The sequence below is a fragment of the Andrographis paniculata genome, unplaced genomic scaffold (assembly GCF_009805555.1).
Source record: "Andrographis paniculata isolate CXL003 unplaced genomic scaffold, ASM980555v1 Contig36END, whole genome shotgun sequence".
Taxonomy (NCBI): domain Eukaryota; kingdom Viridiplantae; phylum Streptophyta; class Magnoliopsida; order Lamiales; family Acanthaceae; genus Andrographis; species Andrographis paniculata.
In genome coordinates, this window is record NW_026137569.1 from 2,067,512 (window position 1) to 2,095,044 (window position 27,533).

General features: G+C 33.7%; 5 protein-coding genes and 1 non-coding gene across 9 annotated transcripts; 5 read left to right on the forward strand and 1 right to left on the reverse strand.

The window, feature by feature from the left end:
* The first annotated feature begins 379 nt into the window (after positions 1-379).
* LOC127249610 (uncharacterized) lies at positions 380-2,804 on the forward strand. 3 transcript variants are annotated; one of them, XM_051272510.1, is made up of 7 exons: positions 380-715; positions 840-1,107; positions 1,223-1,286; positions 1,389-1,584; positions 1,871-1,944; positions 2,048-2,206; positions 2,401-2,804. In XM_051272510.1, the coding sequence occupies exons 2-7, from the start codon at positions 870-872 to the stop codon at positions 2,522-2,524; spliced, it is 855 nt and encodes a 284-aa protein (XP_051128467.1). In that variant the 5' UTR covers positions 380-715; positions 840-869; the 3' UTR covers positions 2,525-2,804. The 3 variants fall into 3 exon arrangements, with proteins under 3 accessions (XP_051128467.1, XP_051128468.1, XP_051128464.1); XM_051272511.1 differs by having other exon boundaries at positions 990-1,107; positions 2,401-2,795; XM_051272507.1 differs by lacking the exon at positions 380-715 and having other exon boundaries at positions 732-1,107; positions 2,401-2,803.
* Positions 2,805-3,028: 224 nt separating this feature from the next.
* On the forward strand, positions 3,029-5,968 carry LOC127249609 (pentatricopeptide repeat-containing protein At5g27110). Its single transcript, XM_051272506.1, has one exon. The coding sequence runs from the start codon at positions 3,165-3,167 to the stop codon at positions 5,910-5,912; it is 2,748 nt and encodes a 915-aa protein (XP_051128463.1). The 5' UTR covers positions 3,029-3,164; the 3' UTR covers positions 5,913-5,968.
* Positions 5,969-6,061: 93 nt separating this feature from the next.
* Positions 6,062-6,135, reverse strand: TRNAT-AGU (transfer RNA threonine (anticodon AGU)). Its single transcript has one exon. It is a non-coding gene; the product is annotated as a tRNA-Thr (tRNA).
* A 113-nt stretch (positions 6,136-6,248) lies between these two features.
* Positions 6,249-8,998, forward strand: LOC127249700 (putative pentatricopeptide repeat-containing protein At3g25970). Its single transcript, XM_051272632.1, has one exon. The coding sequence runs from the start codon at positions 6,249-6,251 to the stop codon at positions 8,943-8,945; it is 2,697 nt and encodes an 898-aa protein (XP_051128589.1). The 3' UTR covers positions 8,946-8,998.
* A 5,320-nt stretch (positions 8,999-14,318) lies between these two features.
* Positions 14,319-16,057, forward strand: LOC127249469 (uncharacterized). The gene is made up of 2 exons (XM_051272254.1): positions 14,319-14,932; positions 15,369-16,057. Exons 1-2 carry the CDS (start codon positions 14,753-14,755, stop codon positions 15,909-15,911), a joined length of 723 nt encoding a protein of 240 aa, XP_051128211.1. The 5' UTR covers positions 14,319-14,752; the 3' UTR covers positions 15,912-16,057.
* A 5,084-nt stretch (positions 16,058-21,141) lies between these two features.
* Positions 21,142-27,273, forward strand: LOC127249844 (nucleolar complex-associated protein 3). 2 transcript variants are annotated; one of them, XM_051272877.1, is made up of 15 exons: positions 21,142-21,224; positions 22,196-22,366; positions 22,457-22,626; positions 22,709-22,887; positions 23,363-23,571; positions 23,676-23,778; positions 23,923-24,086; positions 24,411-24,549; positions 24,681-24,851; positions 24,925-25,052; positions 25,129-25,449; positions 25,911-26,050; positions 26,123-26,220; positions 26,303-26,854; positions 26,929-27,273. In XM_051272877.1, the coding sequence occupies exons 2-14, from the start codon at positions 22,209-22,211 to the stop codon at positions 26,774-26,776; spliced, it is 2,454 nt and encodes an 817-aa protein (XP_051128834.1). In that variant the 5' UTR covers positions 21,142-21,224; positions 22,196-22,208; the 3' UTR covers positions 26,777-26,854; positions 26,929-27,273. The 2 variants fall into 2 exon arrangements, with proteins under 2 accessions (XP_051128834.1, XP_051128835.1); XM_051272878.1 differs by having other exon boundaries at positions 26,946-27,273.
* Positions 27,274-27,533: the final 260 nt, after the last annotated feature.

A 27,533-nucleotide genomic window follows, 5' to 3' on the forward strand; every position in this document is an offset into this window, starting at 1 on the left:
ATTTAATTACGGATTAGATTTTTATTTTTATTTTTTAAGATTTTCAGTTTTTCAAATTAATAATATATATTTTTAAAATTATAAAGTAGTATGATAAAAGATTTATTAATTTTTAATAATTGAGAACCATCAAGCTGCTCTTATGTTTTCATATATCCATCCAACCCATATTCGTTCAAGTCACATGCATATATACGAGTATTAAAAAATATGCTACTTTATAATTTCCATAAAACAATATTCTGATAAAAATATATATATAATAATAATAATCCTTAAAATATTATATAAAAAATAAAATAGGATATACTACTTTTTAAAAAAAAATAAAAATAATTAAATAAAATAATAAAGAGTAAATAAATAAAATAAAAAATATGTATAAACAAAAATAAAATAAAAATTGACTGTCCAATTAGAACCGGACCAACTCGCTGTATTGGGCCCAAGAAGCACCGGCCCGTTATCCTTCCACTGCGGAGAGCGGAAGGTGGTCGTTGCTCTGTGAGACCAGCCTGACGCGGTGCCCTTCGCTCTAAGGACCACGGAGTCCAGGCCTTCGCCTGGACCCCGGGGACCAACTCTCCGCTTGGAACGGGCGAGCCGGCATGAGCATCCAGGACCCAGCGAGCTGGCTCGGCTCAACGTCCAGTCAACCTGAAGCCCCCGCTTGGGTCACAAGCTCACGCTAACGAGCCCGGCGAACAAGTATGCTGTGAGTAATTTTAATATAGTAGATTAGGTTTTCAAATTCTTCCGATGTGGGATGCAGATGCCCTTCCTCTTATCTTCGTCTTCTTTCTTCTTCTGTGATTATTATCGAGTTTTGTTGAAACTAGGGTTTCTGTATAGTCCTGAATTCACTCACGATGGGTGTCATGGGGCTCTGCCCCAATGCTTGCACTCGGTTACCCATCAGAGTTATTCGATTACAAAGGAGGTTCAATTTCTTCTTACCGGCGCCGGCGCCGTCGTTATTTTGGTTAAAGGTTCGTGGATTTCCAGGAATAGCGTCAATTTTCACTCGCGCTGCTTCGTATGACGCCGTCTCTTCTCCCGACGATGAAGTTTCCACGTCGACCATGTGCAATCAAGCTCCGTTTTCAGGTTGATTTTGTTTTTCACCACGGCACTAATCCGATTGTCTGTGTGTGGTCTTTTTTTTTTTTTTTTTTTTTTTTTTACATTTTTTAGGGTTGCGTATTCTGTTGTCAATAATTAGGGTTGGAAGATGTGATGTTGGGATACATATTTGGTCAGAGAAAGGTCACTGAAGTAGCTCACGCGTAGGTATTTATTTGTCGCCATTCTTTCTTGTTTTGGCTATTCGGAATGTGATTTCAATGTTCTTATGAGAATCTCTAAATTCGGATGTTATTATGTATCAGTGTGTGGAAAAAGGTCGTTAGGAAAGGGGATGTGGTTATCGACGCCACTTGTGGAAATGGATTCGACACACTTGCTATGCTAAGGCTTGTTGCAGATGAAAATAGTTGCAGAGGCCACGTTTACGCCATGGACGTTCAAAAGGAAGCTTTAGAAAGCACTTCATTTTTACTGGATCGATCAGTCTCTGCTGGTGAGGTAGCAATTGTTTAAGATAATTCGCATTAAATTATATGCTTGTAGATGTTATAATAACTTGCTCTGTGCCTAAATTTAATCGAATGAGATCACAGATACATCAATGATTATATCATATTCAATTTCAAGTTGATCATCAATATAATACTGCCATAAAAATTGATGTTGATAGAAACTTGATGTTCATGAATTTCGCCAACAATCATCTGCATAGACTTCTTGTTGTTTATGTTTCTACGCGGACAAGCTATGCTTTCTTAAGTTGCATCAAATTAATTTCTTGCAGAGGAAACTTGTTGAACTTTACGCCATGTGTCATACGAAAATGGAAGAACTTGTTCATATTGGGGATGTAATTAGGTATTGTCTAATTCCATATCGAAAAGGATAAGACGAATTCTTTGGTCCCTAAATGTGACACCAGAGAACAACTTCGCAATTTAAGTCTTTTTTTTTTTTCTAGGTTGGTTGCATTCAATTTGGGCTACCTGCCCGGAGGCGACAAAACGCTGAAAACTCTGCCCGACACAACATTACTTGCATTGGAGGCTGCAACGAGAGTAGTTGCGCCCGGAGGCAGTCTCATTAGTGTAGTTTGTTATCTGGGCCATTCAGGGGGAAGGTATTGGAATCTTGGTTATCATTTGTTTTTTAATTATCTATCATCGATCATTCAAAACTCTTAATTTAAAATATATTAATGAAAATACTTGGTTTGGCCGTGCTGTTTCAGTTGGGTGGCCTAGTTTGTCTTTCATGTTCTTCTCGATTTCAGATACTTTCATTTCATTTACATTGATGTCGGGTCATTTGTAGGGAGGAGTTTAAGACAGTGGAATCGTTTGCAGCTGGCTTACCTATCGACGGTTGGACGTGCTGCAAGCTCCAGACAGTAAACCGACCGTTGGCGCCGGTTCTTGTTCTCTTATACAGAAAATGAGACCAAAAGTTAATCGTGTGTTGATCTCTAGAACTGCTCTTGTGATTATAACATTTGTTGCTCTCTATTAAGTTAATCAAGTATAAGACACCTATATCGATTTTCTGCTGTATTGAAGATTGTTTTGAGCAGATTTTTTGAAATTGATCATTATGGGCTTGTTTAATTCTTTTGAGCAAATGACCTATTTATTTATCTATCACGAGAATCGTTAGGATTCTGAATGTTGTGGACAAGGTTGGACATGGTTCGGATATTTGCAAATATACATACATTTGGTATCCGAACTGATCGAAAAAAATACTCAAAACTTCAAATTGTATCGAATTTGTTCAGCTAATCGAAAATTTTGTTCGTTCGATTTTTTAGCCTAGCAATATTTGGTACATTTAATAAAGAAAAAAAAAAAAAAAGACAGTAAATTTTATGAATATATATCTGAAATCAATGTAATTGTATGAGTGGGGAATTTATTGTTCAATTTTTTATTTTATTTTTTTCTTTAATTTGAGACCAACCTCCACTTCAAAAGAACTGAAATTGAACCTTGTTCACACTAAATATGTCTTGATTACCACCGGACTACACTTCACTTACGATCGATCACTCTTGTTTTTACTCAAAGAAAGGACTTCTTTGTATGTTGGCTTGCAGGAGCAAGAGAAAGCTTGCAGATTGGTGGATTCGTTCGTCGTTCACATTCTCGACTACTGATTTATCAAATTCACCATTCGCCCAATGCAGACGAGAATCCAGGAACCAAACAATGCTGCAGTGTACTATAAGAAGCTCGTCTTGCCCAGAAATTGCTGTATTTTTTCAGAAAGGCTTTTCGGATATCACCAGGGAGATCGTAGGAAAAGCGGTGCACGCTGCGTGCTTGAAAGGCAGCTGGATTCGATCGAGTATCTTCCACACCAACACATTGGTCAATATGTATGCGAGATTCGGGAATGTCAGGTATGCCCGACAAGTGTTCGACACAATGCCTGAGAGAAACGAATCTTCTTGGAACAACTTGGTCGCTGGATATGTCAAGGCCGGGTTGCATTTGGATGCTTTTAGAGTTTTTGTTTCGATGCAAAGCTCGGGATTCGGATTGAATGGATATAATACCCCTAGTTTATTAACTGCAGTTGTAAGGTCAGGGAGTATGTTCTTTGAAGGCATTCAAATCCATGGCTTAGCTTTGAAGAATGGTTTGATGTATGATGTGTTTGTCGGGACTTCGCTTTTGCATTTCTACGGTGGTTACGGACATGTTTTTGATGCTCATATGCTCTTCGAATTGTTGCCGGAGAGAAATGTGGTTTCTTGGACCTCTCTGATGGTTAACTATTCGGATGCTGGATTGTTCGATGTTGTCGTTGATTTATTCCGAAAAATGAGATCCGAGGGGGAGGTTTGTAATCAGAATACCCTTACTACAGTGATTAGTTCTTGCGCCGCGCTTGATGATGAGTTTTTGGTTCTTCAAGTGCTCGGCGATGTTATTAAATCCGGGCTTGATACCAATGTCTCTGTCGCGAATTCTCTTATATCGACGTTTGGTAGTTTCGGCAGAGTGGAAATCGCCAGAGATATATTTGATCGAATGAATGAGCGTGACACCATATCATGGAACTCGATGCTCGCAGCGTTCGCTCATAACGGGCTGTTTGAAGATACACTCACCTGTTTTCATTCGATGCGCCTTGATCATCGACAATTAGACGAAAGCACACTTTCGACGCTGTTATCTGCGTACGACGATTCTGATGAAAATTCGAGGTCGGGCGGAGGAATACATAGTTTGGTGTTGAAAATGGGATTGGAATCCGACATCTGCGTTTCAAACACTCTTCTCACGATGTATTTCAAGACGGGAAGGTATAAAGATGCCGAATTATTGTTTTATAACCTTCCGAAGAAGGATTTGATCTCGTGGAATTCGATGATGGCCGGATATGTTTCGATGGGCAAGTCGATGGATGCTTTGAGTGTGTTCAAACAGCTCATCTTCATCGCAAATTTCGTTTCGTTTGCAAGTGCATTGTCTGCTTGCGCTAATGCTGAATATCTCGACGAAGGGAAAAGGGTACATTTGCTCGTAATAACTTCTGGGCTCGAAGATGATCTCGTGGTCGGGAATGCACTCGTTACTATGTACTGGAAGTGCGGTGCGACACAAGAAGCTAAAAAAGTATTTCTGAGTATGCCGGTAAAAGAATTGGTCACTTGGAACGCAATGATCGGCGCTTACGCAGAAAACGGGGATGTAGACGAGGCGACGAAAGCTTACAAGATGATGAGGGAGACCGGTATATATCCAAACTACATAACATTGATACACGTTCTCGGATCTTGTTGTTGTCCGCGCAATCTTGCGAGGTACGGAATGCCTTTCCACGCGCATATCGTGTCAACGGGATTTGAATCTGAGGAATATGTGACGAACTCTCTTATCTCGATGTACGCCAACTGCGGCGATCTTGATTCGAGCGAGTCCATATTTTTGTCGCTAGTCGACCCGACGCCTGCGACTTGGAATGCTATGGTTGCTGCGAAGTCGCAAAACGGTCTGTGGGAGGAGTCATTGAAGCTTCTTTTGGATATGCAACGCGCCGAAGTTGGTTTCGATCAGTTCAGTCTCTCTGCGGCGCTCTCCGCGTCAGCAAATTTGACGATTTTGGAAGACGGGCAGCATCTTCATGGATTGGCAATCAAACTCGGGTTCGAAAGCTATCGTTTCATCGCGAATGCTGTGATGGACATGTACGGGAAATGCGGAGAACTCGACGATCTATTGAAGCTTCTCCCGGGTAAAAAACATCGATCCAAATTAGCGTGGAACGTATTGATCTCCGCGTTTGCTAGGCACGGATACTTCGAGAGAGCAAAAGTTACGTTCAACGAAATGGTGGCGCACGGCGCGGAGCCAGACCACGTCACGTTCGTCGCAATTTTATCCGCTTGTAGCCACGGCGGGCTGGTAGATGACGGTCTTGCGTATTTCTCGTCGATGACGTCCGAGTTTGGCGTGGCAGCTGCTGTAGAACATTGCGTGTGCATCGTCGATCTTCTCGGGCGGTCGGGGAGACTCGCCGAGGCAGAAGAATTCATCAATAAAATGCCGGTCCTGCCTAACGATTTTGTGTGGCGAACACTTCTTGCAGCCTGCCGGATGCACGGAGGACACGTCGAGCTCGGAAAGAAAGCTGCTCGACGGCTTCTCGAAGCAAACCCCTCCGATGACTCTGCGTACGTTCTGTATTCGAACTTCTGTGCGACGTCAGGACGATGGCACGACGTTGAGGGCCTCCGGGTGAGGATGGAATCGAACAATGTTAGGAAGAAGCCGGCCTGTAGTTGGCTTAGCGTGAGGAACAAAAGTAGCACGTTGTGCTGAAGTATTCTTGCAATTGTTGACTGATTGAGTAATGGTAAGAATTTATAAGTTTTAATGACTGTGTTTCTTCCTTTTGCTGTATGGATTTTCACACGAAGAAGAAGCTAAAAAGATGAAAAAAAAAGATTATAAAATAAAATTATTTCAATTGCTCTCGTTGAGAGTCGAACTCAAGACCTCCCGCTTACTAAACGGGTGCTCTAACCAACTGAGCTACGAGAGCTTGTTGGTATGATATTTTTGGTTTTTGTAATTGATTATTATTCATTGAAAATGTGAGGGGTGTTTAAAATATAAAAATGGTGGAAATTGATTATGATCTGTAATTGGGTTTGTATGCAGGCTTGGAAAGGGAGGCTGCCGGCGGTCAAGATTGATCGGAAATTCCGATTATTTTCCACTGTTTTCTCAGATTCCTCACCGTCGAAATGCAGAAGAGATCCGACAATCAACATACTGCAATGTATTGCAGCTCACTCGCGCCCAGAAATTTCTGGATTTATGCAAAAAGGCTTTTCGCTGATCAGGGAAGAAGTGGTTGGAAAAGCAATGCACGCGGTGGGGTTGAAGGGATGGAATCGAGTATGTATATTCCACCTCAATACATTGATTAACATGTATTCGAATTTGGGGAACATTGAGTATGCGAAGAAGGTGTTCGACGGAATGCCCGACAGAAATGAAGCTTCGTGGAACAACATGATGGCTGGATACGTCAAATTAGGGTTTCATACAGATGCGTTTGGGCTGTTTGTTAGGATGAGGGATGGTGGATTCGGGTTGAATGAATTCAATATCCCTACATTGTTGGCTGCAGTTAGTAGATCGGGGTGTACGTTCTTCGAAGGCCTTCAAATCCATGGTTTAGTTCTGAAGAATGCTATGGTTTGTGATGTTTACGTAGGAACTTCTCTGTTACAATTCTACGGTAGCTTCGGACTTCTTTCGGATGCTCGAATGTTGTTTGAAGGCATGCCTTGTTGCAATGTGGTTGCCTGGACTGCTTTGATGGATAATTACGCAGCGGCGGGGTTGTTCGGTGAGGTTTTCGATTTGTTCCAGCAGATGAGGGTAGAAGGTGTACGTTGTGATCGGAAAACGTTTAAAACAGTCATTAGTTGCTGCGGAGACGATGAATTTTCGGTTATTCAAACGCTTGGTCTTGTTATCAAGTCGGGCCTTGAGAAAGATGTGGTTGTCGCGAATTCTCTTATATCAGGATTCGGTAGTCTCGGCTGGTTGGAAAGTGCTGTTTATATGTTTGATGAGATGGACGGATGCGATGATCCGATGCTGTGCAGCTCGATGGTTATGGCCTTTGCTCGCAACGGACTGTTTGAGGATTCGCTTAGATATTTTCGTGTAATGCGCTGCGATCATGGAGATGTAGACGCGAGCGTGTTCTCAACGTTGTTGTCGATTGCGAATGCTTTGAATTGGGGAAAAGGGATTCATTGTTTAGCCGTGAAAACAGGCGTCGAGCTTGATATAAGCGTAGCTAACGCTCTTATTAGTATGTATTTTACGACGGGGGGATCTGGAGATGCGGAGAAATTGTTTTCGAATTTACCCGAGAAGGATTTGGTCACTTGGAATTCAATGATGGCCGGCTACGTCTCGGGAGGCAAATTCGTCGACGCGTTGAGGGTTTTGGGCGAACTTCTTCGCGCGAAGAACGTACCGAACTTCATTACTTTTGCTACCGCTGTGTCTTGCTGCGCCGATGCTGGATTTATCAACAAAGGAAAAATTGTGCACGCACTTACGATCACGTCCGGGCTTTGCGAAAATATGGTTGTCGGGAATGCATTAGTTACCATGTATGGTAAGTGCCGGATGAGTCGAGAAGTCGAGAAGGTCTTCCGGAACATGCCGGAAAAGGAATTGGTTACTTGGAATGCCCTGCTCGGAGTCTATGCCAAGAACAACAAAGTCGACGAGGCGATGAAAATCTTTAACGCGATGAGGAGTTGTCGAATAAATCGCGACTGCTTGTCTCTGATACATGTTCTTGAATCTTGCGGCGATGCGATGCAGGGGATGGCCGTCCACGCGCACGTCGTTTTATCCGGATTTGAATCCGACGAGTATGTGAGGAACTCGCTAATCACGATGTACGGAAAATGCGGTGATCTCGATTCGAGCAGGATGATATTCTATTCGTCGATGTCCAGAAGAACAGCGTCTGCGGAAACTTGGAATGCTATGGCTACAGCGACGGCGAACAATGGTCGTTACGACGAGGCTTTGAAGCTTCTCCGCGAAATGCAAACTGCCGACGTGGGTTTCGATAAGTTCAGCCTTTCGACGGCCCTCGCCGCATCGGCAAATTTGGCTAATTTGGACCAAGGCCAGCAGCTTCAAGCGTTCGCCGTCAAACTCGGGTTCGACCGATACCGTTTCGTTGCGAACGCGGCAATGGACATGTACAACAAGTGCGGAGATCTCGACGGGGTTCGGAAGATGCTTCCGGAGCCTAAAAACCGATGTCGATTGTCGTGGAACGTATTGATTTCCGCATTAGCGAGGCACGGCTGCGTCGACGAAGCTAAAGAAGCCTTCGACGAAATGTCGCGGCACGGCGTCGGGCCCGATCACGTCACTTTCGTAGCGATTTTGTCGGCATGCAGCTACGGAGGCCTCGTCGAAGACGGGATTGCGTATTTTGCGTCGATGACGGAGAAGTACGGCGTCGCGGTCGATGTGAAGCATTGCGTGTGTGTTGTGAATCTACTCGGTCGTTGCGGGAGGCTCGACGAGGCTGAAGCATTTATCGAAGCGATGCCGGTGGCGCCGAACGACGTCGTTTGGCGAACGCTTCTCACAGCTTGCGAAACGATCGGCGGCGATTTGCGGATCGGAAAGAAAGCCGCCGGACTGCTCCGGGAGGCGGCGCCGGCGGACGACTCAGCGTATGTTGTTTACTCGAAAATGATGGCAAAGTTTGAGAGATGGGAAGAAGTGGAAGGACTGAGAGATGCTTTGAGGAAGAAAATTGCTAACAAGAACAAGGGTTGTAGCTTCCTCAATTAATTATTGCAAGTAATATTTTTGGTTTGTTTGTTCAATAATTATTTTTCGATGAATATTATTCTCTGGGTCCCATGTGTTCATATTACTGTTTGTGTTATTTGAAATTTTATAATAAATTAAAAAATAATAGTATTATTTTATTAATTAATGAAAATGTGTAAATAGGTTTTTACAATTTTTTTTATTTTATGTAAAAAGTATCATTTATTAGTGTACGATTACTTTATATAAAATATAAAAAAAAATATTTTGAAATTAGAGAAACTAAAATATTAAAAATTGTATTTAAAATTGGGACGAAAGAAGTATATTTTTGTTGTGTTTGTTTAAAAAATTATTACATATTTTAATCTTATTTTTAAATTTTTAATTTTAATTAAACTAATGATATATTTTAATTTATAATTTGTTATATTATAAGATAATTATATTTTACTAATTATATATTTTTTAAAATTCTTTGGGAACACATAAAGTATGAGAAATATATGTAGCATATATTAAGAATTTAATGTGAAATATTGGAGTATTGTATATTGCTGATACAATTTATTTAATTTATTCAAATAATATTTTATATATTTAAGACATTTCACATTATTTATTTTCATAATATTTGTATAATTAAATGTGTATTTACTAACAATGTAGTATTTTGAATGAATAGATTTTTATATATATTTTAATATAATATAAAAATATTTTGGGTGGTATTTCATTTATAATAGAAATACGCGTCAATATTATACTCTTTCTCTCCGGCTATTGTGTCTCTTTTAGTAGTGTCTCTTTTAGTATACAATAAAATTTATGATAAATATAATTAATAATTAATTAAAAATATATTAGTTGAAATAATTATTTTATAATAAAAATAATTTAAAATTAAAATAATTAATTAATTTAATTAAAATTTTAAATTTATAAATTTATAAATTTAAATAAAATTAAAGTGTATAATTTTTTTGTAAAAAAAATCACATAATAAATTGGACAGACAAAAATAAAAAAATAAACACGATAAATGGAAGGGAAAGAATATTAATTTAAGAAGGCCGTTAAGCTAACACAATACTCATATAATCAAACCTTCAACGCCTCAGATCCACGTGCCACACGTGGTTCGCCTAGTGTATCTTTCGTATGAGGCCTGGTTTGCAGGGTATTAGGTTCGGTCGGGGTTTACCCAGTAAACACTTTCGGACAGCGGGTGCGGGTTCCCACGTCATAAAAAAATAAAAATAAATAAATGAAATTAACACACTAGTCCTAAAAGTGATGGTATGGTGATATAGGAGTTGGATTTGTAATCTAAGGTCATAGGTTCAGACCCTCCGATGCCACAAGTCACCTGCCACACATGATTCGCCATATTTTATAAGATAAAAAATAGTTTTTTTTTTTAAAAAAATACATAATTCAAATAATAAAAATACTATGTTTGGTTACTAAAAAAACAATTTCTTTTGATGAATTTGAAAAAAAAAAAAATTGATTTGTGTTGGATATAAAAATAATATTTGATGTGATATTTTGTGGAAAAAAAATAAAATAAAATAAAACACAAAGTCAAAATAATAAAATTTGAAAAAAATAGACTAAAAGAAACATACCCATAGTCATTTTAATCACATGAGTACCATACCAATTTGGCCTATTCAACCTAGGTAATCAAAGCGATAATAGTATAACAGCATTAAATTCCATGGGCCCACTTTATTAATGATCAATGCTGTCTCAGTTTGTCTGCACTTAAGGGTGTTTCGTACACACAAATAAGAATATAAAAAACAATATATATTTATTATTTTTTAATTGATTGATACGAAGAATTCAATATTAGTAACAAATAAACAATGTTCTATACCCTAGATTTATTTTCTGTTGTGTGCATCGAAATAAAATTGCGTAGTGTGTCTTTATTTATTTTACGTTTAATTTCTATAATTTATTTTTATGTTTTTTTTTAAATTTTTTTTATATTATTTAAATCTTAAAAATATCATAGCTAAATTACTATTATTAAAAAAAAATTATCAAACTAGAAATATAATTAAAAAAATACAATAATATTTTTATTATTTAATTTATCGTATTTCGGTGATTGTTTAATTTTTTTCAACTAAAAAAAATTCAATTTTTATTTTTTCACTGGATTCATATTCTCTAGAATTTTATTAGCTACTAGCGTTACCTGCAATTGTATTCTTATGCTAAATGCATCCTTAAATCTTTCCTATTCATCATCATTTTTTAAAGATATTACTACCTCCGTCAATCGTCAATTTGTTTATTTATTTTTTGTATGTTAATATTTGAATATTAATTATTATATCAAAATATAGTACAGATAAAAAAAATGACAAAAATACTTATATTGGTGTCTTATAATACTAATGTAATAATATTTGTACAAAAAATTATACAAATATAATGATATTTTTAATGTTAAAAACAATGACGCCAAATACAAATAAATAAATTAGCGGTGGACGGAGATAGTATTCTTTTTGTTCTAATTCAATATATTTTTATTATTTTTATTCATTTAATTAAAATATATATATTTTCTTCTTGCAAATTTATTTATTTATTTGTTCGTTTCCCTAAATGTATTTTGTTACTATAGTTGAAAAAGTAAAAAAATTAATATTTAACTATTATCATTTATTCAATATTTATATACAACACTAGGGGTGGGCACGGTTCGGTTATTTACAAATATGCAGGTATTTGATAACCGAATCGAACCGAACAAATACCCGAAATCGCGAATCGTATTCGAACCGAAAATATTTGTAATATTTGCAAATAACTCGAACCGAACCGAAATTAAGAAAAAATATAAAAAATAAAATAAAATTCTAATTAAATAAAAAATATTTGCAAATATTTCAAATATCTGAACCGAAACCGAACCGTATATAATTATTAATATAAATTTTAAAATATAATATTATAAATACATAAACATATTCGGTTCGGTTAACCGAACCGAAAAAAATATAAAAAACCGAAATCGAACCGAACCGAACAAATATCAAATATACAGTATTTGTATTCGAACCGAATTTGCTCGGTTAACCGAAAATTCGATTCGATTCAATTCGGTTCAACGATTCGACGATTCGGTTCGATTTTTTTGCCCACCCCTATACAACACATAATATTAAATTTATTATATTTGTTCTCTTTCATTCCTTATAATACTAACTAATTTCCAAAAACACTATTAATTACTTATTTACTTCTTCGATATTTTCAATAAAATATTTATTTATATTAATTCTCGTATCGACTTAAATAGATTAAATATTACATACTAAAAAGGTATTTTTGAATTATACTAAAATAATCTTATTTAAAAACTAAAGTACCTATAATTTTTACAAAATATAAATTTCATTTGTACTTTTAAGAATAGAAATATCATAACATATTATATACTTTTATTAACCGATAAAATATTAATCTTGTTGTCTCACCGTCACTTATTGTACTATTCTTTTAAACAAAGAACAAAAACAATAAAAAAATTGCACAATATTGATTTTAATTTAAAATTACAATCAAATAATTAAATTAAAATATTATTTAAAATATATTTTAAATCAAAATAAAACAATGTCCTAATATCCGGTGTTCTAACATGTAACCGAACATATATTTTGAATTTCTTGTGTGGAAGAATAAATATGAATCATTAATAAATAAAAATTTAAGAATACTTTCCTAATAATAATTTATGCTGATTTGCTCAATTAATAAATTCGGAAATATACGCATAGTTATTGCCACCATAAATGGTCATTTATTTCTCCATAAATATAACCATCACGTTTATTCAATTTTCGCAACCACAATAATAATAATAATAATAATAATAATAATAATAATAATAATAATAATAGTAATAAAAGTTAGTATTATTACGATGATACTATAGTATTATTACACTAGCTGCCATTTAATTATCAGAGGTGTAGGGCACATTAGCATTTAAAATTTCAATTTATTTTAAATTATTGAATACGGTACTTATATAGAAATAATCAGGCGAAAATTTCATAAAATTAAATACAGCTGATTCATAATTGTATCGATTAATTGTATTTCCAAAACTCCTTTATTTATAATAACAATAAATATAAATAAATACGCATAATTAACTATAGGCACGGAAAGGCTAAATAAAGACGACTCTATCCAGGGGTAAAATCGTAATTCCGTGTGCACAGGGGAAACAACTGCCACGAATCTGCCAAACATTGCCTTAGCGGTGTTTGTTTGTCTTTTATAAAAATTGTTTTAAAAATATTTTTTTTAAAAAAATTATAATAAAAACATGTTACTATTTTTTAATAAGATACATTTAATTTGTATAAATTCGAGTATTTTAATATTCACTTATGAAATATTATTAATTTTCTGAGAAAAACACGTTTAAAATTAGTCGTGAAATACGATTATAAAAAAAATGAAAAATATAATTACTAAAAAATGTGCAGTGTGTTTTTTTGCCAAAAAATAATAATAATAATAATAGTTATATACAGATTTATTTTTGAAAAATTGTATATTATACTCTCCATCCATAACAGTCTATATATTTTGGTTTGGATCCAAGTATTATTTTTTCAGTAATTATACCATTTGTTTAATATTATAAATATTTTTTAAATTTATAATATATTAGACAAATATCATTATCTTTATATTATATTAATAAAGTTGATTTAATAATTTTTATTTTATGTATACTATATTCTAATAATTTTTATTTTATATGGTATTTCCTCCATCCTGCTAAAGATTTTGTCAATGATACGGTATTTTAAATAGGGTAGGTTATTAAGTTATTAATAATAAAATAAGTTATTTTATTATTTTTTATATGGATAGTATTGTTGATATTTTAACTATTTTTATAATTGTATGTGAATAAAATATATGAAATATGGATATCATTTTATAGTCAATAAAATTTTATATAATACAAATAAATAAAAATATATATTTATTTATTTATCATTAAGAAGTTTTGAGTGTATCTATTTATAAGATTGATAAATATACCAAATATAGAAAAAAATCATCTTATGAGATGTACCAAAAAATAAATAGGATAAGAGGAAGTAGTTTAATTTTTAACAAATTAAAATAAAATTAATTTAATTAATTAATGATTCAGACGAAGTCAGCAGTACAATATTTCCTATATTGGGAAGAATTTGATTGAAAAACTCAAAATCTAAAAGGCAAAAAAAAAAAAAAAAAAAAAGAAAAACCCAAATTACAAACAAACACGCCATCAGTCTTTCAACTGAAGTCTGGCAGCCATTAATGTGAGAAAACAAAGGGGGCAATGAATGCATCAATTAAGAGAGAAAAAAAATCCAAAATGGAGAGAAGTGTGAGGAGGAGGAGGAAACAGTGATTTACAGCAGCATTAATGAAGGCATCTATGGAAGCCAAAAAGGTCTTTGTATTTGTGCGCGGAGCATTATTACACAGCTGTCCTTTTGTGTTCTGCCTCGCTCGCTGCATTCATTGCCTCCATAACTGGCGGCCCCTCCACCCCTCGTACACAATCTCATCCCCAAATTTATCGATTTAATGCTCTCTCAATCTCTCTCTCTCTCTCTCTCTAATTTGCCGTCGACGAGATAGAGAATACAGAATCCTCGCAATTAGTTTTCAGCTTAGCCATATCTTCCTTCTTCCTTATATATATTCGGATAACCCAAATTTCGCAATCGTTTTTTGATTTTTGTGATTTCGGTTGTTCTTCGCTGATTGTTTCTGCTATGGCTGCGGATGTGAGTTCTCTTGTGAGATTGATGACCGGCGGCGATGCGAACGAGGCGGCGGAATCGACGGCTCCGATCACCCGAGACTTGCTCGGCGGATGCTGCGCCGTTGATTCTCAGGAGTTGGACCTGGACCTTCAGGTTCCTTGTGGCTGGGAAAAGCGCCTGGACTTGAAGGTATTGGTTCATGAATCCCTTTGCTTCATCGTTGATATTAATTTTTAGGTTTTTTCTTTTTTTCAATTTTTGAGATTCAAAAGAATTTTCGATTATTTCTTCACCTGTTGTTGTTTGAATCTGCTGTATTCAATCTCGATTTGGTGGTGATGCTCTTGATGATACGATTGTGTTCTTCAATTCTGCTGCAATTATTCGACAATTAATGATCATTCACCACTCGTTTAACGCCCCCAATTTATTTCCTCAGTTATTACACATTGATGATATGATATTTTTCCCCTGATTTTCTGTGCTTGACGGCCATGAATGCTTGATTACAGATTAAGATCTATTTACTGACCCAAACTTTCAATTTTAAAATTCATAGAAGAAATTGTTTCAAAATTTCTTTAGAATGTTTCAATTGCTTACATCTGTTGTTATTTGCCTGCAGTCGGGAAAGGTTTATATCCAACGGCGCGACATATCGACTTCCGACAAGAACAATCCGCCGCAATGCGGCGAGACAACGCCAGGTGTCAATTTGCAAGACCTCAATTTCCCTCCGGCGACATCGAGGCCGACTCTAAACCTTTTCAACGACTCCAGCCTCGACTTGCAGCTGTCTTCTCTATCGTCGGGGGCATCGTCCACACCGTCAAATTTCGAGAGCGTCTGCACTCTCGACAAAGTGAAGTCGGCTCTCGAAAGGGCCGAGAAAGCGTCTGCAAAAAAGCGATCCCGATCGACCTCCAAGTCATCTTCGCCGACCTTGAATTCTTGTTCGTCGACCAAAGACGATCGTCGCAATCTTGATTGCGAAGATAAGTCCTCTATTCCGATTGCCGCCGGGTGCCCCCGTTGCTTGATGTACGTGTTGATCTCGAAGAGTAACCCGAAATGCCCCCGATGCAACGGCGATGTGCCGTTGCCGGTTTCCGGTGGCGCCTCCGGCACCGGAAAGAAGCCTCGGATTGACCTCAATATGTCCATTTGAGAGGGAGGGAGTCTATATGCAGGTGCTGATTATTGTCACCAAATTCTGGTAAATTTTTTGTATAAAGATAGAATTTTACAAATTGATAGTATATGTTTTTATTATTTTGTCTATAGAAATGGTTACATAAAACTTTTGGAAATGAATTATTTAGGTTTGTCAAATCTCTTTGCATTAATATGAACCTAACGTAGAGTGAATGGTTTTGGATTATATGCGTAGTACAAAAGGGGGTTTGTTCCTTTTGGCTTTTTCTACGTGTTACTTTGAAATTAAATTTTAGTAATAATTTAAATTAATATTTTTTGACAAAAAAAAAAATATATATATATATAGTTCTTAAATAGTATAATAGCCAAAAGAAACTCAAAAGGCTATAAAGTGACAGACTTAATAATAATTTTCTTTTAATACACTTTTAATATACTTCTCTTTGTCCTAGTCATATGTTACTATTTTATTTTTTTATTTTGTATAATTTATATGTATTAATATAATCTTTTAGTAATTTTTTTTACTTTAATAAAAAAATAATGTTATATTTTATACTATATTACAAAATAACCTTCATTTATTACACATTTTTTAAATTTTACTATTTGATCTTTATATTTTTTAAAAGAAAATTAGAATATATTTCTTTTTCTAATAAAATATTTCATATAAAATATATTATTTTAATTTATAAAAAAAAACACATAATTTTCCAACTTACCATCAAATATTTACTAGTTGAAGGGCTTTCTTTCGACTAAAATACTACTACTACTAATAATAATAATAATATCAATTAAATAATGCTATGTTGTTGTTGGAATTTATTGGTTCAGGAAAATAAATAAATAAAATAAATGGTACACGTGCAAGCAAGCAATACATGTGGATATTATTATCAATTAATTGTGGTTGTAGAGACGTACAAGTTATTAATACCAATTGGATGTTGGGGCCCATATACCCACTCAAATTTTGCTACGCTGAATTACATATTCAGTATGTTGCATACATCATTTTAAATATTATTAAGACAATACATAAGAAAAATAAATAAATTAATAAATTAATAATTTATATTAATTAAATACTAAATCAACTTACATTAACTCAATAGGTTGCTGAATAGACTCAATCAACACATAGTACTTCTCGCAAATGTATTTTTTTTTTTGTTTTCTTTACGTATTATTTTTGCTTTTGTTTTAAGTTTATTGTAATTTTATGATATTAAATATATATATATATATTGATTAAATGACAACAGTACAAAAAAAACAATCAATTATAAGTAACCGCATTAATGGGCTATTAATTGCGATCGGCCCCTCTTTTAATTGTCATTTATCATTATTACACCATCATATGATTTATTTCCCAGGTTTTTCTGTTGGGCCCCACTATCCTAGTTTTTTCAATAGTTATAAGCTTAAGGTTTCATTTACAAATAGTAAAATATTGAATAAATTTTGAATTTAAATATTATATAATAAATAATGCGATTGATTATATAATGTATTTTAAACTCTGTATAGGCAATGCTATGCTAATTTAGATTTTATATTATTAAGCAATAGAGTGAATTTCATCGACTAAATATTTCACCAGATTTTATACCTTTTACTTGAATAATTTTTGTAATACTATTGAATAAAAGAATTTAAATTTAGCTATAATTAATTAATCAAATGTGTGTTTGCATGCCTTTTGTAAATTATTTTTGTACCATATGATTTAAACAATATATATATATATATGAATGTTTTAAAAACTAATATTAAAAAAATAAAAAATAAAATGTGAATCCAATTGAATATTTAAACTCAATTATTTGAACTTAAAGATAGCAGCATTAGATTTGAATGCACATACACATATACACAAAAATTAATGCAGAAAAGTAAAGCGAATCCTTAAGAAAAATTCATTTGAAGTTTCATACACAATAGATTAAAGATACATAAAATTATATAATAGAGTTATTTTTTAAAATATAATTCAAACAATGATGACACTTCTCCAAAACTTACAAAAACTTGTGTTTGTTCGGGAGTTTGGATTTTGAGTTGGGATTTGAATAGTAAAAATTTTGAATTTGAATAATTGTATGATGTGATATAAATAGGTGATGATGTGATGTTTTGAATGTAAAATTAATTTTTAGTATAATATAAAAAAATGAAAAATAGGTATTTGATTTGATGTTTTTGGGAGAAAAAATGAGTTGAACAGTGGATTGAAAATCCAATCCCCAAACAAACCCACCATAAGTAGAAAACTACGGATTTTTACGTAAAATAAATAACAATAATAAAGCCCAAGAATTGTAGGTTTACAAGTCAAAGTATCATTTTTATCATTTTTGTCTGTTTTATTTTAAAGTATCAATTTTTTTATTTTAAAAAAGATAATAATATACTAATATTAAAATATTCTTAATTTTTATTTAAATTACAAATATATCATTACACATACAATTATTTTATACATAATGTCACACACTTTTACTAAACCAAAAAAATACTATTCCCTTCGTCCCACTGAAAGGTTGTCAATTTCCATTTTCGTCCGTTCAAAAACAAAATTACTATTTCCTAATTTAGTAATTGTATTACCACCTCTAACATAATAAATATCCTTTCAACTTACACTATATTACACAAATATCATTACTTTTATATTACACAATACTAATAGAGGTATTTTTTTTTTTTTCACTACAATTCATTATAATACTAATATTAAAAAATCTATTTATAAAAAATAAATGGCAACCTTGCACCGGGATAGAGGGAGTATTATTGTTTAATTTATTACAAAACTTATGACCAAAATCAATCACTGTAAATGGTATTGTATGTTCAATTTTATGGCCACAAAAGTTTGTGTGTCGACAAGAATATTATTTTTATTTAAAATATTGAACTAAAAATATACTCCATTCGTCCCACATAATTTGTTTCTATTTTCTATTTTCGTCCGTCTCACATAACTTGTCTTTTCTATTTTTGGAAATATAATTATGTACTTTAATCGCATTTTATATTTTTTAATTTTTTTAATTTTAATTAAACTATTTACTTATCTTAATCTTAATGTATAGTTATTTTTACTAGATAATAATTATTTTTACTAATACATTTGTTAATTACTTACTAATTATACTTTACCTAAATTTCTGTGTTTACAGTAATACACCCATATTATATGGGACGGAGGGAGTATTTTTAATACTTCATTCATCCAATTTCTATTATCCTAAAGTATATTTGCACGATTTTTAGGTAATTTTTTTTTATTATTATGAATTGACAAATTTTTTCATATGAATGTTAGAGATTAAAAGTAATAAATGAACGAAACAAATCAATCAATCAAATAAACTCCAAAATACTATCAACACGTTACACACAGGGCATAAAATTGCCACTGAAATTGCTGCGCGCGCCCCTCAATTAATACCGGAAGAAACTTCAATAAAATAAAATAAAATAAAATAAAATCCATTTATACTAATATCGAGTATCAGTCATATTCATATATAAATCCTTATTACCGAAGTCGTGGTAGGGAAGCTGCTTTTCGTTGTACTATCCAGGAAAAGCGTGTTTTACCTAATTTTTATGAAATCGTGTTCGCTATTTGGGGGCATTAAATGCCCACTAATTATGAATGCACCTAACATGAAGTACCAGTTAACTAAATACGATAATAATTAATACTAATATTTAGGAAATATTCTAATAAAATTTATGTATTTTTAATAATATTAAATAATTGATTTTTTAAATTTGGTAGTATTTTATTAATGACCATTCAATAAATTTATGATATAATTCCGCATATTGCATTATTATAATCGATGATTAATTATTTTACATTAATGTCTTAATTATACACTTTACTACCATGCTGATATTTTTTGGGATCTGACATATCACATGCGTAGGTTAACATACATATATTTTTATGTAGTTAAATTAAAGTTATATGAACTCAAATTTATTTGTCTTTTGAATTTTTTTAAAATATATACTCCATCCGTACCATTAAAAGGTTACTATTTCCTAATTTAGTAATTATACTGCATATCTAACATAATAAATACTCTTTCAACTTATAATATATTACAAAAATGTCATTACTTTTATATTACACTATACTAATAGGGTTATTTTTGTCTTTTTACTACAATTCAATATAATACTAATATTAAAAAATTTACGTACAAAAAATAAATGACACATTTTTAATGGGACGGAGTGAGTATTATTATACAATTATCATATTATTTTTATTATGTCAAAAATCAAATTTGAAAAAAAAAAGAAGGAAAAAAAGTAAACACATCGGCTCAGTTTGTTCGAAGCATGTAAAGATTTTCTATTATCTTTTTTGAAAAAATTTCTAAAAAATATTAAATCGAATATATATTTTTTATATTAAAAAAAATTAATTTTATATTTAAAATATCGTTCCGACAAAACAATTTTACTCGTTATTTAAGAGTTTGTTGGACCGTAGTTTAAAATTATTTTGAAATAAACATTTATTTGCATTTTTTTTTTGTGTAAATAATACTTCAATACAATATATTATAAGAAAAATAATATATTTTGAATTGAAAATCCTAAAAAATAAATAATAATAATAATTTTAATTTGAAATTATAATTAAATACATTCTATGTTTTGAAAAGCAAAAAATTAAAAATTAAAAATTTAAAAAATTTAAAACATTATTTGATGGGATGTAATAAGTGTTTTTTTAATATAAATAATTAATTTTAAAATAACTATTTAATTTAATTCTTTGAAAATGAATATTTCATAAAAAAGATATGTTAAAAAGACTTCCAAAGAAACCATCCCGAAAATTTTTTTTCATTTTTTATTTTTTATTATTTTAAACTTTTTTTATTTTTTAAAATATCAAATTAAATATCTATTTTTTATTTATTAAATTACATTAAAATTAAAATTTATATGAACATGTATATCATATTAAACAATTATTTTAATTTAAAAATTTAATATTCAAATCCAAAACCATGCCACAAAATAAACACACCCAAAACTATTTCTAAGTTGGGCTTGTGAGCCAAGTGGTTTTATATTTGGGCTGAATCCAATAACTTTATCTAAATTGAGGCCCAATGTATCATAGTTGGGCCGTACGGTCCCGTTGGGAGTTGAAGACCATAAGCTAAGACGCCTTTGAGGAAGTTAGAAGAATTGTTAAACCCTGCTTGTTCCCTTTTGCTTCAATCCGCGGGGCACGGCGGCTGCTTCTCGGCAATAATCATCGCATATTTTCCAGGTATGTTCAACTGAGTTTAAATTGGAATGCAATAGATGATAGTGATGAGTGTTTTCTATTTGAATTTGTATTTACTGTTCATGAATTTGTGCAAATGAATCCTATGGTCGTTGTAGTTTCATTATTGAGTTTAATATTGGAGAAGAATAGGAGAAAGTCATTTCTGGTGTCACTCTGCTTGCCTGTGGGTATCTTTTTAAGTTTGAGTACTTTTTGTTGAGTTGAATAATGATCCACGGTGAGGTGTTCGACTTGCAGGTGTTATAGAATGTTGTATCAGATCTGTGTTGGTTTTTGTTGATAGTCTGCTACTATTGAATTAATTGTATGCTTGAGCTTCTGTTAAAGAAGGGTTTAGGTTTAATCGTAATAGAATTACTATATTTCTTCAAACATATGGCCTCTCTCTGTTGTTCCCTTGATATTGATCTTTGGGTATGAACTTATGTGGTTTGTAAATCTTTGATATCCATTGTGGGGAGTTGACATTGGGTTCAACTTTTGCTGTTTGGCGCACCCGACCTCTAATGTGGCTTCCGATTTTGATGCATAATGGCTAAGTATTGCACTGTGCTCTACTTGAAACACACCTTCAACTTATTGCTTCATTATGCAATACTATTTGTTTGATAGTTTATGAAAAAGGATACTAAATTTAAATTTTATGAAGTTAGCTTTTGCTTTGGCTTTCTATGAGTTTGCAGTGTTCACCGTTCACAATGATTTATTTGTTAGCCCTTTTTAACATGACATGATTTTATTAGATTTAGAAAATTCAATTTGCGTGTATTTCTCTAAAGATAATTGTAGTTTTATAATTATGGTTTTTTTGTTTTGTTTATTTTATCATGACATGTTCTGTTGAAAGTTTATTTAACTGATAATTGATTATTTAGTAAAGATTTTGAATCGAGAAACACACACAAACCCAAAAACATAAATACACAAGTTTTAACTTTTATTTGTTTTAGTGAGCAACCAATTATGGGGAAGAAGAAACAGAAATTAATATTGCCTCCAGAGCTACCTCCAGAAACTCCTGATAATGAAGTTGAAGTTTCTGATGAAGACGTGGAATTTGTCAATCAGAATGTGGAATATGCAGGTTTTGTATCCAAGTTAGACACTCAATCCATCACTAGGTATGGATTTCTTCGACGTATAAAGTTTTTTGTTTCAGTAAAGAGGATTAAAAAATTTCAGCATGTCTTTTCAATGCATTTGTGATTTAGGCATGTTAGCCGAGTGGCTGATGCGAATGACACAGACTTAGAATCATTATATGAGAAAAGGTTGAGAAAAAAATTAGAAAATAAAGAGAAGGATCAGCTTGCTTTGGAGGTAGATCCAGTTGATGCTCTTCCTGTGAAAACATTGGATGGAAAACTTTATTATAGAAGAGGTATTTCTTTGTATCCTTGTGGTTTCTGTGTGGACTACTAATTGTTAATTTCAGCACATTAATGGACTTTAATTTCTGTCAGTGTTAAATGAGCCAAAAGAGGCTAAAGATGAATCAAAAGAAGAAGAATATGCAAGCAAGGATCCTGCCTATTTGAAGTTGACAAAAGCAGAAAAGCGTGAGAAGCAAAAGAAATTGAGGAAAGAGGCAAAGAATCAATCAAAGGAAGAAGCACATCAAGTCCCTCAAGCTGAAGTTCTGGTGCATTTCCTTTTTCTTTGCACTTGTTTTGTGGACTTGGCTTCCATTTATTCAATATTCTTTTATGAAAGATGGATGAGTACAAAATTGGGGACTTGAGTTTATAGACCATAAAAGGTGAAAATGGTGAAGCACATTTATTGGTTTATGTCTTGGTTTGATCCTCGTCTATTCATGTTTGATATTTTAAGAAAAATGATTGTTGTGCAATTTTCATTTATTGTATCATATGCATAAGAATCTTCTTACCACCAATCTACCTTACTGTGTTAAACAATCTGTGACTGTGTTTGGAAATCCTTGCATTCATCCTTGTAATATATGGCTGCCTTCACTATAGAATGGAATCAATTTGGTTAGAAAATGTGATTCGCTTGCATGTGAGATCAGTGAGGTTTATGGTTCAGTGTGAATTATCTCTTTTCAATTTGACGAGTAATTTAATGGAATTATCTTATATCATTCATATGTTTAGGTTGAGGTGGAAAAAGAACTGACAGCTGAAGAAGAAAATGAGAGGAAGAAGTTTAGGCTCGCTGAGTTGGGCACCGAACTACTTGCTGATCCAGAATCAAATATTAAGCACATAAAGGAGATGCTGGAGATATCAAAGACTAGTGATAGTGCGATTTCTATGCTTGCTCTAAAATCCTTATTAGCTGTTTTTAAAGACATTATCCCAGGGTGAGAACGCTGTATTAACCAACAACTCATGAGTTGGTCTGATTATTTTCCATATTTTTCTGGACATGTGAGTTAACCCTCCTTTTGTATTTTTCTCAATGTAGCTATCGGATTAGACTGCCCACTGAGAAGGAACTAGAGATGAAGGTTTCAAAAGATGTTAAAAGGATGCGATTTTTTGAGTCCACCCTACTATCTGCTTACAAGGTTTTGGCTGGCACTTACATTATGCTACATTTGTGATACTTCTTAAGCATACCCAGAATGCATTTTCCCAAGTGTTCTGAAAGCACTTTTTGCCTGACTACAAGGGCAATCATGGTGAAAGTATTTTTTTGTTCTTCTTGTCAGGCATACATTCAAAAGTTGATAATGCTGCAGAGAAAGACATTATTTAAGCGAGTAGCTGTACGCTGCTTGTGTACTTTGCTTGCAGCTGTGCCACACTTTAACTTTCGTGAGAGCTTGTTGTCTGCAGTTGTGAAAAACATGAGCTCTCGAGATGATGTTGTTAGGTAATTAAAATTACTCCAATGAAATGTCTTCAAAGTAAATTTTATGGTTCCCGCAGAAGTTTTATGTCTAAGAAATATGTTGAATGATAGATTTGTAGTGATCAGGTGTTAGTTATTGGTTAATTTATTGTTTGTTTTATTTAGTGAAAAAGTGTATGGTGTGATTTAATGAATATGGCTCCATTGTTTTCTGTAGTTACTGAGAAATGCTAACGTTGTGATAATCCATTTTTCATTAATTTTCCTTTTGATTGTTTCATGCAATAACTCCAACCAATTGCTCCCTTTACTAGATAATCACACAATTTAGTCTGATATTTCCAGATCTCTTTGCTGCTCGACCATTAAGTCACTTTTCATTGATGAAGCGAAACATGGTGGTGAGGCTACTGTGGAAGCTGTAACTATGATTGCAGAACTTGTAAAAGAGAATAACTGCCTGCTACATTCTGATTCTGTTGAAGTAAGGATTTACCACTTTTGTAATCCCTAATGTTGCTGGGATAACTGCTCTGCCGTCATTATGTTTGTATGCTGTCTTCCTGGTTTTCTATTTTACAATGCATTTCTAATGTTTTATCATTATGCCCATAGGTTCTCTTGTCACTGTCATTTGATGATGATCTTAAGAAAGCGGAACATTCAGGGATGAATGACAAAACTAAAACAAAAAAATCCAAAAAGGAAAACAGCTTGGAAGAATCAAATCGTGTTAATGAGCGGAAGAAGGTTAGGAAAGAAATGAAGTCAAAGACGAGGCAGGAGGTATGTTGATAACCATCAGTAGCCAATCCACCTCACCTCTGATACCTACTTTTGACAATTGGATACTCCTTAGGTAGATGCAGAATTAAAAGCTGCTTCATTTGCTCAAGATCCTCAAGAGCGAAGAAGGATGCAGACAGAGACTCTGTCGGCTGTATTTCAGATATTCTTCCGCATCTTAAAGCATGCCTTGATGCCAAAGTAAGTATCATGGTAAACAATTAAAAGTTTTAGCTATTAAAGGTTCTACAGTTCTGAGTTATCCCTTTTTACTTAGATCACAAGTGGGTCATTTACCCGGTGCCTCTGGAAGCCATCCCTTGCTTTCTCCATGTTTGATTGGAATTGGGAAGTTTTCTCACCTACTTGACTTGGATTTTATGGCTGATCTCATGCAAAGCCTAAGAAAACTTGCTGGCAATGGCATGAAGTCAGGTGAATCATCCGATAATTATTGCGAACTAACAGTATCTGAACGGCTGCACTGCTGCATTGTTGCTTTTAAAGTGATGAGGAGCAATCTAGATGCTCTCAATATTGATCTACAGGAGTTCTTCGTGCAGTTTTACAATCTGCTACTAGAGTATCGACCAGGAAGGTAGAGAATTTTTATCCAGATAAAATTGCTCTGAAATATACATTTCTACTTCATTATTTGGAAATAGGATATTTTTCGTCACACTCTTTTCCTGATCTTTTCTTTGTTCTTTTGACAAGTTCTGCCGCCCTATAAATGATTGTTGATAGCATATTATGTTCTTTCTGTTTCTTGTCGGTATCTTTTCATATTACTTGCTAATGTGTGCTGTCCATTTTGAACATCACTAGAAAAATACTTCTGAATAAGTCGGTACGTTTGCACACTGACTTGGAACTTGATGTAAAAAATTGGTGTCTTACAATCCTTATTTCCGAAATTGATGCTCCTTGCAAGATTCGACTTTGACATCACGTGTTTTGCACATATTTCATCTCCTGCCGTTTGTCTGTCATGAGCTTAGATAATGGTAGTTTTTGCATGTATTTTCTTTAAGACATTCATTTCGTTTGATACCGCAGGGATCAGGGAGAGCTTTTAGCCGAAGCTTTCAAGATAATGCTTTGTGATGATAGACAGCATGATATGCAACGGGCTGCAGCCTTTGTAAAGCGCTTGGCAACATTTTGTTTGTGTTTTGGATCTGCAGAGTCCATGGCTGGTGAGCCTCGATTTTGAATATAAATCGCTGTTTTCATTTTATGAAATCTTATTAACTGGAACAAATTTTCAGCATTGGTCACTGCCAAGCATCTTCTTCAGAAGAACGTCAAGTGCCGAAACCTGTTAGAAAACGATGCCGGAGGTGGATCTGTTGCTGGCACCATTGCCGTACGTTCTTCCCAATCTTCTTTGCCACATCTGCTTACAAAATTAACGCATCAATAATGACCAATTATTGATTTATTTGCAGAAATACCAACCTCATGCAACGGACCCTAACCAAAGCGGCGTTCTAGCATCGGTTCTTTGGGAGCTCAACCTTCTAACGAAACACTACCACCCTTCTGTTTCTTCAGTTGCCTCCAGCATCTCGACCATGGGGACTTCCAATCAGATTCATCATGCACAGGTCTACCCCCAGCAAGCCTACAACGAATTATCACATGAAACCATGTCTTTCACACAATCTTTAGACATAAAAAAGGCTACCAACAAGCGGAGTAGAAGAACTGACTCCCCGCCTGTTAAACCTGGAATCGACCTCACTTCTACTGTTCAAATAGATGATAGTGAGGTTAGAAGGAAACTCGGGGAGCACTTTCTTTTGCTACACGATATCAAAGAAAATGAGCGGTTAAGGTCCGAGTTACAGCAATTGACTTCAGCTGTAAACCTATACGAACAATACAAAAAGCAGAAGAAGGGGAAGAGGAAGACTAGGTAAAGTGGCCCAGATACATTTTTGTGGCCTCGGCAGTTTTGGTTTATTCAGAATTCGATTATTCGCCTATTACAATATGAGGTATGTGAAACAATTGAATTTAATTTTGCAAGAAGTGAAATTCATTTAGGTGTTGATTTGGATTGGTGCCATAGTTGTTATTATGTTACAGGAGAAAGATAACGAGCACATGCATTGTGGAATTATTTCGAAGAAAAAGACCTCGAGACATCATCGTTGCGGAAACGAGGTATCAATTTAGAAGAAAGCTTATCTATCTATCTGTCTTTGTGTGTGTTTGTCTGCATTTGCATGTGCACCTCCCTCCGAATGAATGATCTCTCGCACTCAAAAATCAAATCACATTTATTTAGAATTTGATTAGTAGTATTTGTTTTGTCTGCTCTTAACAGCTATGCATATCTCACAATTCTTTGATCTGCATTCTTTAAACTGACAAGAATTATGGGATCATGGTTTTAATTGATTCAAGTTTATTATCCATCTTCTACATGTGAATGTGTATATATATATATATATATATGTATAATCACTAATGTGCAGCTGGCTTATCATTGCTACTACTGTCATGTGTGTATTATATATGTATGGTTGTGAATACGTGCCGTTAGGTATATATAAATATGGCGTTGACAATGTCTTTATCTTATGTGTTGATTTTGGAAGGTTATAAGATATACGTACTATTATTTTTATCTGGATAAATCTTTGGCGGAATCTAATATCTTGCAAATTAGAC